Here is a 14,236-nt window from a genome sequence, read left to right as displayed (position 1 = left end):
GGTGGAGAATTTGAGGTCAAGAGTTCGAGACCAGCCTGGCCAGCATGGTGAGACCTCATCTCTACTAAAAATACAAAAATTAGCCAGGCATGGTGGCATGTGCCTGTAGTCCCAGCTACTCAGGAGGCTGAGGCACATGAATCACTTGAATCCAGGAGGTGGAAGTTGCAGTGAGCTGAGATCGTGCCAGTGCACTCCAGCCTGGGCGACAGAGCAAGACTCAGTCTCAAATAAATAAATAAATAAATAAATAAATAAATAAATAAATACAAAAAGAATTTTAAAAAATCTACAGACTAGAAGGAAATATTTGCAAAAGATATACCCAACAAAAAATTAGAATATATCAGGGCTGGGTGCGGTGGCTCACGCTTGTAATTCCAGCACTTTGTGAGGCCGAGGCGGGTGGATCACAAGGTCAGGAAATCGAGACCATACTGGCTAACACGGTGAAACCCCATCTCTACTAAAAAAAAATACATGAAGTCCTTGCCCATGCCTATGTCCTGAATGGTAATGCCTAGGTTTTCTTCTAGGATTTTTATGGTTTTAGGTCTAACGTTTAAGTCTTTAATCCATCTTGAATTGATTTTTATATAAGGTGTAAGGAAGGGATCCAGTTTCAGCTTTCTACATATGGCTAGCCAGTTTTCCCAGCACCATTTATTAAATAGGGAATCCTTTCCCCATTGCTTGTTTTTCTCAGGTCTAAAACACCAAAAGCAATGGCAACAAAAGACAAAATTGACAAATGGGATCTAATTAAACTAAAGAGCTTCTGCACAGCAAAAGAAACTACCATCAGAGTGAACAGGCAACCTACAAAATGGGAGAAAATTTTTGCAACCTACTCATCTGACAAAGGGCTAATATCCAGAATCTACAATGAACTCAAACAAATTTACAAGAAAAAAACAAACAACCCCATCAAAAAGTGGGTGAAGGACATGAACAGACACTTCTCAAAAGAAGACATTTATGCAGCCAAAAAACACATGAAAAAATGCTCATCATCACTGGCCATCAGAGAAATGCAAATCAAAACCACAATGAGATACCATCTCACACCAGTTAGAATGGCAATCATTAAAAAGTCAGGAAACAACAGGTGCTGGAGAGGATGTGGAGAAATAGGAACACTTTTACACTGTTGGTGGGACTGTCAACTAGTTCAACCATTGTGGAAGTCAGTGTGGCGACTCCTCAGGGATCTAGAACTGGAAATACCATTTGACCCAGCCATCCCATTACTGGGTATATACCCAAAGGACTATAAATCATGCTGCTATAAAGACACATGCACACATTTGTTTATTGCGGCATTATTCACAATAGCAAAGACTTGGAACCAACCCAAATGTCCAACAATGATAGACTGGATTAAGAAAATGTGGCACATATACATCATGGAATACTATGCAGCCATAAAAAATGATGAGTTCATGTCCTTTGTAGGGACATGGATGAAATTGGAAATCATCATTCTCAGTAAACTATCGCAAGAACAAAAAACCAAACACCACATATTCTCACTCATAGGTGGGAACTGAACAATGAGATCACATGGACACAGGAAGGGGAATATCACACTCTAGGGACTTTTGTGGGGTGGTGGGAGGGGGGAGGGATAGCATCGGGAGATATACCTAATGCTAGATGACGAGTTAGTGGGTGCAGCGCACCAGCATGGCACATGTATACATATGTAACTAACCTGCACAATGTGCACATGTACCCTAAAACTTAAAGTATAATAAAAAAAAATTAAAATTTAAAAAAAAATACAAAAAATTAGCCGGGCGTGTTGGCGGGCGCCTGTAGTCCCAGCTACTTGGGAGGCTGAGGCAGGAGAATGGTGTGAACCTGGGAGGCGGAGCTTGCAGTGAGCCGAGATCACGCCACTGCATTCCAGCCTGGGTGACAGAGCTGGACTCCGCCTCAAAAAAAAAAAAAAGATTAGAATATATTTTTTTACTTTCAAAACTCAACTATAAAATGAACAAACAACCCAGTTTTTAAAAAAGGGCAAAACACATGAACAGACATTTCACTGATGAACACAGGAAGACGGCACATAAGCACAGGAAAAGATGTTCAACATCATGAAGCATCAGGGTAATGCAAATTGAAAGCGCAATAAAATATCACTACAAATTTACAAGAATGACTACAATGAAAAATAGTGGCAACACCAAATGCTGGCAAAGATGCTGAGAAACTAGATCCCTTATACATTGCTGGTGGAATATAAAGTGATAGAGCTACTTTGTAAAACTGAAAAACAGTTTTGTAAAACAGTCTGACAGTTTGTAAACAGTCTGACAGTTTCTTATAAAGCTAAATGTGCAAACAGTTTGGAGGTTCCTCAAAAAACTAAAAATAGAGCTACCATATGATCCAGCAATCCCATTGCTGGGTATATACCCAAAAGAGAGGGAATAAGTATTTCAAAGAGATATCTGCACTCACATATTTATTGCAGCACTGTTCACAATAGCTAAGATTTGGAAGCAACCTAAGTGTCCATCAACAGATGAACAGATAAAGAATATGTGGTACATATACACAACGGAGTACTATTCAGCCACACAAAAATGAGATCCAGTCATTTGCAACAACATGGATGGAACGGGGAGTCATTATGTTAAGTGAAATAAGCTAAGCACAGAAAAACAAACATCGCATGTTCTCATTTGTTTGTGGGCTACAAAAATCAAAACAATTGAACTCATGGATATAAAGAGTAGAAGGATGGTTACCAGAGGCTGGGAAGGGTAGAGGGGGACTTGGGGGAGGGGAAGGAGGGGATTAATGTGAACAAAAAAAAGTTAGAAAGAATAAGACCTACTATTAAGACCTACTATTAGATTGCACAGCAGGGTGACTATACTCAATAATAACTTAATTTTTCATTTAAAAATAACTAAATGAGTATAATTGGATTGTTTATAACACAAAGGATAAATACTTGAGGGGATGGGTACCATGATATGATTATTTCACATTCCATGCCTGTATCAAAACATCTCATATACTACACAAATATGTACACCTAATATGTACCCACAGAAATTTAATTATTTTTTAAATTAAGAAAAAAACTAAACACGCAACTTCCATACAGCCAAGCCATGGCATTTTTCCCAGAGAAATAAAAACTTATGTTCACAAAAAAAACCTGTACACAGATGTCCATAGCAGGGATTTTTTTTATAACAGCAAAATATTGGAATCAGCCCAAATGTCTTTCAACAGGTGAATAATTGAATAAACTGTAACATATCCATACCATGGAATACTACTCAGCAATGGAAATGAGTAAACTATTGAGACACTCAACAACCCGGATGGCTCTTCAGAGAATTATGCTGAGTTAAAAAAAAAAAAAAAGGTAATCCTAAAAGTTTACATAATGTGTGATTCCATTTATATAATATTGTTGAAATGACACAATTTTAGAAATGGGGAACAGATTAGTGTTGTCAGGGGTTAGGTATGAAGCAGCGTAGGGGGAAAGGGTGGGAAGGAAGTTGGTGTGGTTATAAAAGGTCAGCATGAGGGATCCTACTAGTATTAGAACTGTTCAGCATCAGTGCGCTGGTAGATACACAAGTTTGCCCAGGTGATAAAATTGTATAGAACTTAATACACAGACATAAATGAATATAATAAAAACTAGAGAAACCTGAGTAAGATTGGTGGGTTGTATCAATGTCAATGTTCTGTTTGTTATACTATAGCTTTGCAAAATGTCACCATTAGAGGAAACTAGACAAAGTGTACAAGAATTTCCAACTGCATGTGAATCTACAATTATCTATCAATAAAAAATTCAGTTAATAAAAAGTAAATGCCCAGCCTAGGCAACATAGCAAGACCCCATCTCTACCAAAAAATAAAATAAAATAAAACAATAAAAAATAAATTAAAATTAGCCAGGTGTAGTGGTACACATCTGTAGTCCTAGCTACTCGGGGCGGGGTGGCTGAAGCAGGGGGATGGTTTGAGCCCAGGAGGTCAAGGCTGCAGTGAGCTCTGATTGCACCACTGCACTACATCCTGGGTGACAGAGTGAGACCTTATCTCAAAAAAAAAAAAATCAAATGCAAAAGCCGGTACTGTGCTTGAGCAATGACTGAATATCCATCTATTCACATTGGACAGAAGCCATGAGGTCAGGCCTCCATCCTTGGAGGGCTCACAAACATGATTTGCCATATTCACTTTGTTCCTGTTTGTGAACAAGTGATCACTTGCACAAATAATTTGCATAAGCCTTGCTGTCTCTGTATTTTAAAGTGGAGATAATCCATACTAATTCACAGGGGTCTGTGGGCTTAATTGCCATTTGCTCTTTCACTCTACACAAAATTGTATTATTGTAATCATTGGGAGCTGGAGAACAGAGGTATAGAGTAGCTGAATATTTATGAGGCATTTTGTTGCAGATGTACCTGCCAACAGAATGTTAAGTAGAACATTTTCTAAGGTACCAAATTCTGGTTGTGATTTGGGTATATCACCTCATATTAAATCTATGTGTCGTTCTAGCCCACATGTCACATCTGGTTTTTCTTTCAGTCAGGACCTCTATAAATATAATTCAGCACGTTGATTAGATTTGTGAGAGATAATGGTGACCAGAAACTGCCACAGACAGATCTGCCTGTGGGGTAGAAAAATATGAAATGAGTATCTTTAAGGTGAAAAGGAAACTTTTTTTTTTCAAAGTGGTGTCTGCATTCAGTTTCCAGGCAAAAGCATGAAAAACGAATGCTGCAATATACAGACAGGCTAGAGCTTCTATCTCTGAGTCTATAGGAGAATGTCATCCTGTGAAGGAGAATACAAATAAGAAGGCTTTGAGTGAACTACAAACAGCTCATGCTTACCTTTCGTGATGAGGAAGGAGGGTAGCACAGAGAATTGATGTATGAGGGCAAGACCAAATTGTCTTTTAGCTAGTAGAGCCCATCACCATGGAACTTTTCCTATCAGAGCTGATAATTGGATAGAGGAATTAATAGTGAGCCAAACAAAGGCCTTTATAAAGGACATAGACCATGTAATCCATCTCTGCATATTTTAAGAATAGTCAATTCACAAACTAATTCAAAGAAGCTGGAGCATTAGACCAATTAACGAACCTCAGCAAATCAATGATCCCGCAGATATAGGGATGCTATGCTTTGATACAGTGTAGATTTCCCATGATGAACTCAGTTCAGGTTATTTCATTCTTTTCAATAGAAGGGATTTCTTAAATGCAGATCTAAAAGGAATTTAATCTGCATGTCTTTGGAAGACTCTTTTTCTTCATACATTCACAGGTCAAAAAAAATTCCTTTGTTTGATCAAGTGTCTGAGTTGAGATTAGGAAATTATGCTGGCCATATCTTGAGAGGAACTTTAGCTTGTGATAATTTCTTTACGGTTGCTTCAAGATATTTCTGTCACCACCCATTACTTTTAAAAGCCCTGTAGACTTTTGTCATAGCTAGAAACTAGAAACAACTTAAAAGTCCTTCAAACAGAGCTTGTTGAATAAATTATACCATACCCTTTTTCTTTCATACTATTCAGCAGCCTCCCCCCAAAAGAATCAGATAGCTCTATATTTTCTGATATGAAAATGCCTCAAAAATATTATTAAATTTTTAAAAGATGCAGAAAAGGATGCATATAATGATGAACCCAACTGTGAAAAAGAAAAAAAATATATTTACATGTAAATTCAAATTTTACATTTTTTCCGCAAGGATATATAAGAAATTATTAACAATCATTGCTTTTGGGGATAGACACATAGAGTAAAAGATTGAAGTGAAAGGAGACTTTAGATTTATACTTTTATGTATTTTTAAATCTTTTACCATATATATCTAGTAATTTTACTTTTAGAGGTCAATTAATTTTCAATGAATAGTTACATTAATAAAATAACTAGTAAAAATGATAAATCTATTTAAATTGTAACAGCTTATAGGCTTTTACTGAGAAATTCTACCCTTAGGAACGTGTCTTACAAAATTGAAAACCTAAATGTACCAAGATATATGTATGAGGAAATTTACTGTAGCATTATTTGTAATTGCAAAAAATTGAAAGCAACTTAAATGGCCATCAATGATGGGCTAGTTAAATAAATTATGTTACATGTAAATTATGTTGCATGGAATATATGTAGCCCTAAAAACAGATCTAAATATACCTATGTGTCTGTCCATGATAGTATTAAGTTAAAATAAATCAAGTTGCAGAACCACATGTATGTATATATTATTATTATTATTATTTTATTTCCCACTCTGTCCTTTTTATTTTATTTTATTTTATTTTATTTTATTTTATTTTATTATACTTTAAGTTCCAGGGTACATGTGCACAACTTGCAGGTCTGTTACACATGCATACATGGGCCATGTTGGTGTGCTACACCCATCAACTCGTCATCTAACACTAGGTATATCTCCCAGTGCCATCCCTTTTTAAAAACTGTACACACTCATGCACATACATGCACACAGTTATTACAAACCCATGGAAAACATTTTTTAACAGACACCTCTGTGAAGAGGATAGTGAAGGGTAGGTTTTACTTGATATTTCATATGATTTTGTATTGTTTAAATATATTTTATTCACAAACACATGTATTACATTTGTAATTTTTAAAAATAAGTAGAAGATGCTTAAAACTACTTGAAAACTAAATTTCTAATGACTAGAAATTTCACTGTTATTATTTGTCACCATGTTGTTTAATATTCCAAGACATTTCCAACTATGGTGAATACTTGTTTATTAAACCCAGGTAGGGTTCATGTTTTTCAGGCAGTGTTCCCCAAAAGCCTTCTTCTCATGAATATATAAATATATATATAATTTATGTGTAAATAGATTTATTGAGATTTGTAACCTAGCAATGTACTCATTAAAATTTATTTTTTAAAGGTCATAATCCTTCTATGGACCATAAATATCAATTTATTAGGCAAAAGCTGAAGCTAGACATGTTGTAATCACTCATATTTATTCATATATTGCCCCCTTTGTCCCAGATATCATACAGCCAAAATCGAAATAGGTGAAATTCTATGGTATTTTACAGATCCTTCAGTGGTGAGGCAGGCAATGACTACAGCTAGTAGCCTAATTTCCCCAGGTGAATTATCAAACCAGCCATTACCTCCAAAGGAAGCTTCTAAGACATAGTAACATAGCATAACATTTTGGGGGCCACAGACTCACTTGAGATAGTCCTGTACGGTGGGAGGTGAAAAGAACATGTGTTTTGCAACTAGACCAATCTGTTCAAGCCCCAGCTACACTACTTATCTGATTGGTGACATTAGGCAATTTACTCAACCTCTCTGAGCCCCTATTTCCTTTTGTATAAAATGCCTGGCACACGGTAAGAACTTAGTAAAAGGCACCAATTACCATAATATGTTAGCATGTGATGGAAACTATAGACTGCACCCTCTGAAAAAAAATCTGCCCTGTATTTTTAGGGTGTTGTGATTTCAGGGGCTTTGTCAACTCCTTCAAAGCCATTCTGGCCCCTAGATTAGGAACTCTTGGTCCAAGGTTTGGAAAGAACACTTGAAGAGATCTGAATAGTAGAGAGAACATTTACTACCTTTTTTTGTTTGTTTGAGGTGATAATTTCCTTGTTTGTTACGTTAGATTGTGCATTATGCCCACCATGATTCAGTCAGACCCAGAGGATGGTCGTCCATTAAAAAGTGTATGAAAGAGGCCGGGTGCATTGGCTCACGCCTGTAATCCCAACACTCTGGGAGGGCGAGGCAGGCAGACCACTTGAGGTCAGGAGTTCGAGACCAGCCTGGCCAATATGGTGAAACCCTGTCTCTACTAAAAATACAAAAATTAGCCAGACGTGGTGGCATGTGCCTGTAGTCCCAGCTACTCGGGAGGCTGAGGTAGGAGAATCGCTTGAACCCGGGAAGCAGAAGTTGCAGTGAGATGAGATGGCACCATTGCACTCCAGCCTGGGTGTCGCAGCGAGACTCCATCTCAAAAAAAAAAAAAAAAAGTGTACAAAAGAGCAAAATAAAACAAGGTTGTCTAGTACTTTAACACAGCAGTTAGATTTAGCTATCTACCCACAAAGTGGTAGGAAAACTCATGGCCATTCGCTGGCCAGATGTGGTTTTAAAACACCACTGCTGAGCACATGGATATAAGGCCATACTTCCGGTTCCTTAGATCAAAGATAAAGTTACTTTAAACTGCTTTGGGTGAGCTGTTCAGGCTTAACCTACTAGTCTCTAGCTCAGTTTTGTAATCAGAGCCAGCTAGGAATATTCTCTTTTGTTTTTAAGGCCCCAGAAAAGAGAAAAAACAAATATCTTTGGGTGGTAGCACAAAGGAATAGCTTTCCTGTTCCTTTGCATTGGTCTAATCTCAAAGAAACAGAAATCCCCTGGAATGTTCCTCTGCAGTTAACTCAAACAGCATCCAGACTGTTGGTGAAAACATATCCCCTTAGTCTGAGAGAGCCCTTTTAGGCATGGATCTAGCCCCTATTCCTTTCCTAACAGCTTCCTCCTGGAAAGAAAAAACCCATAACAACAGTCAATAATACTCCTTCAAGAATAAGTGAAAGTTTTGGGAAATGCAAAAAAATCTTGTCTTGATGCTATTATCACTGACTACCTGTGCTAAAGACTGCTGCTGCTGATAGTGGAGAGGACTGGATTTGAGAGCAGAGTGGGATTATGCAGAGAAAAGCAATCTCATCTTTCCTTCCCCAAACTCGAGAGGAGACAAATACAGGTGTAATTCCAAGAAGCCAGGTTCCTTACAAGAACTCCATTCCAAAGAGTTCTCCCATATCATAATTGCTCTCAGAAGAAAAAATGAATTGGTTTATAAATATCATTCCCCACTAAAAGGAACAGGGACGCCTTAGTAAAATGACTGCTCCTTGGGCTGAGCAGAAAACGTACAAGAAGAGCCTGGAACATCTTGTTGTGCCAGAGAGTAAGAAAATGCTCAAAGAATGATGGGGAACGTGTCAAAAGGACACAAGAGCCAGATTGAAAAACTCTCACTGACCAACCCTGGGCCAATTTGAACATCAAAATAAATGATAGTAGCAGATTGTAACCCATTGAATAAAATGAGAATCCATGAGTTCATGTTCAAATAAATAAACACATAAATAAGGTTGGGTGTGGTGGCTTACACCTGTTATCCCAGCACTTTGGGAGGATGAGGCAGGAAAACCACTTGAGCCCACCCAGAAGTTAGAGGTTACAGTGAGCTATGATCATGCCACTTCACTCTAGCCTTGGCTAGAGTGAGACCCTGTGTCTTAAATAAATAAACACATAAATATGGAAGAAGAAAAAGCTCTTTCTTACAATAGAATGCCAACTAATAAATGTAAAAAAATGGAATTTTAAACATCATTATTTTGCAAACATCATAGTGATTAGTGAATCAGGCAAGAATCATGAATAGATGTAAAACCTATTGGGTGAAAGTATGGTAAGAAGGGGATAGTTACATAACCTCCAAATATCTCTACAGAAATTACTCAACAATTACAAAGGAAAAAATAATAACTTTATGGTGGAGAAATCTGACAGACATCACCAAAATCAAGTGATCAAAGTTATTATGAATAATGAGACAAATTGTCACAGTGTGTCTACTGATGTGATGAACTGAGAAGAATATAACATCATTTCTGTGGTATTCTTACCAAAAATTCATAGCCTGAATCTAATTATGAGGAAATATTAGACAAACATAAATTGAGAGACAAAATAACTGGACTGTATGCTAAAAATGTCTAGGTCATGAAAGACAAAGAAAGGCTGAGAATCTATTCCAAATTAGTCTAAAGAGACATGACAACTAAATGTAATGTGTGATCCTGAGTTGGATCCTGGGCCAAGCAAAAAATAGTTATAAGGGAAATTACTAGGATAATTGGCTAAATATGAATGTGAAATGTGAATTAGATGTTAGTATTGTATCAACATCAACTTTTCTGATTTTGATCATTATAGCGTGGTTAAGAGAATTCCTTATTCTTAGGAAATACACACTGAGATATTTAGGGGTAGCAAAGAATTATGCCTGCAACTTACTCTCAAATGACTTAGAAACAAATAAGTGGTGTGTGTGTGTGTGTGTGTGTGTTCTTCTATCCTATTCTTCCAATCTTTCTATAAGTTTGAAATCATATCAAAATAAACAAAATAAAGATAAAAGAAAACAGTATGTGCTCCTCATTAAAAAGTGATGACAAAACTAGCAACCTGGGGCCACTGCAAGCAGAGAAGTACTGTGTCAACACTACCCTTGCTAAGGAAAAAAGTTGATAAGTTACTCACAGCAGCGCAGTGTCCTGTCAACAGTTGGGATGATCTTGTTGACAAGCCAAACGTCTTCTTCCCAACTAACTATATTTCCATCTAAACACTTCATAAACTCTTCGTTTTCCAGGATGTGGTCCCAGAGTTGAAAGTAGTACAAGCTGCCAGGAAAGCTACGCATCATGCTTTTAACCTCGCTGCTCTCATTCTTGAGAAAGTGCCCTAGGAACAGAGTCCCATGAGGTGTCAGGTTGTGTGGTTGATCCGTTACTTCCAGTATCCTTTCTTTATTCAGGAAGAGTTCTAATTTGCCCTTCACACCATCCCATATCAGGCATATTGTATGCCATTGAAATGAAGCCAGGTGGTGACGGATAGAAAAGGTCTTTCCCAATTTGTATAGTATTAGCTGCTGATGGTCTCCTGCAAGTCCAAGGTCTATGTCTTCTCTGCCCAGGAGGGCATTATTAGTAATATAGGAGAAGGCCATCCAATACCTTGAATTGTCATCCATGAATACCAGATCAATGCATGCTGTGAATCGGCTGAGTTCAGGAATGGTATCTATCAGGCTTACATATGTGTCACCTCTTCCAAAAAAATCCAGCTTTTTTCCTTTTAGTGAAAGTGTATCTGTCCAAATTTGGGGGAGGGGAAAGAGAAAACAAATGAAATTTCTGTTAAAAATTGTTTTATTGTATTTGGCAATATAGTCAAATCTGGGTTATATAATATAATTATGAGTCAATACTGGTGCAAATAAACAAAAATAGTAGATGTAAAAAATCATCTCTATTTGACATTAGCATGTGATTTTTGTTTTGGCAGAAGAGTTTCTTCCTAATTATATTTTGCCTGGACTAATATGAAAAGTTAGATTAGTGTTCCCAGAGCACATACCAGCTGGACAGCTTGGAGAGGCAGTTAGAAGTGTATGGCTAGTGAAAGGGTAGGAAAGAGGCCAAGGAAAAGGCAGCTTGGAATTCAAATTTGCTACACATAATCCTCACTCATATAATCAAAAGAGAACTATTTCCGCCCACCTAACTGCCTTATTACATTCATGGTGCAACAGCAATTTGTTTCTCCAAAGCCTTTTCCTGAGCCAAATGATCTGATTTATTCTGTCTCTGGGGACTGCTTCTCACTGAAAGGCACTGACAGAGGCCTGAAGAATGACCAGCTGGGCGATACTGAAACTCTGGGACTTGTTTGTACTCAGGAATGGAAGACATGGCACTGCCCTGGGTGCATCCTGATGGCCTCCTTCTGTCTCCTCACCAAGGGCACTGCAGTGGTTTCAATATGGCCATAGACCCCAGTTACCATTGGCTCTGGAGTCAGACAGCCTGGGTTGAAATCCATGCCCTGACACTCATCAGCTGTGGAACTTTGAGCAAGTAACTTACCCTCCTGATACCTCAATGTTTGCTTCAGTAAAATGGAGATTTGGGGCCACAGCGTTGTATGCCCGTTCAACTTTAAGGGCCACCATTCACATTATAGTCTATGCCAGATAATAGCCTCTCCCTGATGACTTTACAAGATTATTTGAAGATTAAGTGAGATGATGTATGCAAAACCTTGTTAAACATTGCTGAAGGACATGTCCATTGGGTGCGGTCTTTTGGTAAGTAGTTCGGCAGTATCTTTGAAACTTTACATTGGATATGCCCTTTGTTTCACAAGAAGCTGCAGATGAGTGATGATACTATCACCACTACAAACCTTACACCCCCAGTCTACTAGGTAAATATCTGAGGATTACCTAATTATCAACCTAATTCCAGTGCCAGTACAGCCTAAGCCAGAAGATAAAGAGCTCTGTGGCAGAATTGGAACTGTAACCACTCCCTGAATTAGAGTTGTAACGTTGGGACCACCACTCTAAAACAGTGACAGCCATAACAGAACACTACAGAGGCTAGCAGGAAGTAAATACTTCCCTGCTTCCGGGAGATGCCGCCAAATGAAAGCTTCCAGATATTCTCTGACCATATAGTATTCTCTCCCTCCATTCCTCTAGTGGACATTTTCCAAAAGCAAACAATAACATGTATATGCCTGCCCCACACACACACTCATATACATTCCACCTGCACCACACACTCCCATGTGCAGGAACTCATACTATCCACCTGCCGGGGAGTTATTTCTGAACTATCCATTGATGAATGAGAAAATGCTTACTTCTGTCCCTGGCTTCTGTGATTATATTACTTTATCATCTTTTGTGTGGCTAATAAATCAAGAGTTAATCCCACAAGACAATAAGTGATATGAAACCCAAGTCTCAATTATTGTTGGTTAACTGCCTTTCTGTTCAGCCCTCTGAAATGACGTCAGATACATTTAAGAACTGGTTTTACGGTGAGCATAAATCTCCAGGGCTTAGTTGCACCTTAAAAGAGAATGTATCATAATCTCATATGGTCTACAAGGGCCTCTCCTCTCTGCAGTATACTAATTTAGTTTTTGATTTTTTGTTTTAAGAGGGGGGGTCTCACTCTCTTGCCCAGGTTGGAGTGCAGTGGCATGAACATGGTTCACTGCAGCCTTGATCTCCCGGGCTCAAGCAATCCTCCCACCTCAGCCTTCCAATTAGCTGGAACCACAGGCGCATGCCACCATGTCTGGCAAATTTTTTAATTCTTTTTAGAGATGATATCTCACTATGTTGCCTAGGCTGGTCTGGTCTCGGACTCCTAGGCTCAAGCAATCCTCCCACCTCGGTCTCCCAAAGTGCTGGGATTACAAGTGTGAGACATCATGCCCAGCTTGCAGTATACTAATTTAAAACCAGTTGCCAAAAGATGGGAAAAAGCAATTTACAAAAGCAGAAATATAAAGGCCAATACTATAGAAAGATGCCACCTTACTATTTCTAAGCACAAATTAAAACAATAAGGAGACACCATTTTTGCCTACTTGGTTGATAGAATTTTAGAAGACAGAATATCCAGCTTTGGCAAGCCTGTGGGGAAATGAGTCACTCTTACACGCTGCTAGTGGGAGTGCCAATTAAGTATTATTTTTCTGAAGGGCAATTTGCCATTATCTATGGCAATCTTAATTGTATATAATTGTGTGTATCCTTTGACCCAGCAATTTCATTTCTATCAATTCATTTTAGACAAATATACAGATAGACAAAGATGAGAGTACAATGATATTTATTGCCACATTGTTTATAATCAAGAACAATTGACGAACCTGTATGTCTATCAATAAGTGACTATTTAGGAAAATTGCTACCTCTATACAATGGAATAGTGAAACAAACAAGATAGGCCTCTATAGTCATGGAGAGTTTTTCAAGGCTTACTATTGTGTGAAATAGGAGTTATATTAAGTGCAGGTGCAGTATTATCCTATTAAAAAATAAAAGAAAAATATGCAGGTAGTATGCCCATAGAAAAAAGTCTGGAAGAGCACATATTAAACAGTTAAGAATGATTATCTTTAGGTGTGAGATTAGGGAAATTTTTTACTTCCTATGTTACTTATTTCAGCATATTTGCATGTTTTAAACAATCATGTATTACACCTATAATCAGAAAAATAAAGATGGATGGGTGGATGGATAGATAGATGAATGGATGGAGAGATGTATGGACGAATGGATAGGTAGACAGATAGATAATAGATAATAGATAGATGATAGATAGATAGATAGATAGATAGATAGATAGATAGATAGATAGATAGATAGATAGAATCACTGTGGCCTTACTTAAGATTCTGAAGATATAGGTAAATTCTGCTTAGACATAAGCAGAAGTGTGGTGTAGTGCAGTCTAAAAAGCCAAATTTGAGTCCCAGTTCTGTCTCTTACTAACTGTGTGAACATAGGCAACAGATGCCTGTGAAAGCTCTCAGCA

At 37.8% G+C, this 14,236-nt stretch overlaps 1 protein-coding gene across 1 annotated transcript in view; it reads right to left on the bottom strand.

Annotated features, from left to right (window-relative positions):
• The window catches only part of ADGRG4 (adhesion G protein-coupled receptor G4), a 121,807-nt gene that overhangs the window by 88,998 nt on the left and 18,573 nt on the right, over positions 1-14,236 (bottom strand). Inside the window, exon 5 of the mRNA XM_034950088.3 lies at positions 10,374-10,988. Within this exon, the coding sequence (XP_034805979.1) occupies positions 10,374-10,988 (615 nt within the window). The remainder of the gene's footprint in view (positions 1-10,373; positions 10,989-14,236) is intronic.

This window comes from Pan paniscus, chromosome X (assembly GCF_029289425.2).
Source record: "Pan paniscus chromosome X, NHGRI_mPanPan1-v2.0_pri, whole genome shotgun sequence".
Lineage (NCBI taxonomy): Eukaryota > Metazoa > Chordata > Mammalia > Primates > Hominidae > Pan > Pan paniscus.
Note: the sequence above shows the minus strand (reverse complement) of the source record. Positions and strands in the feature narration are given on the sequence as shown.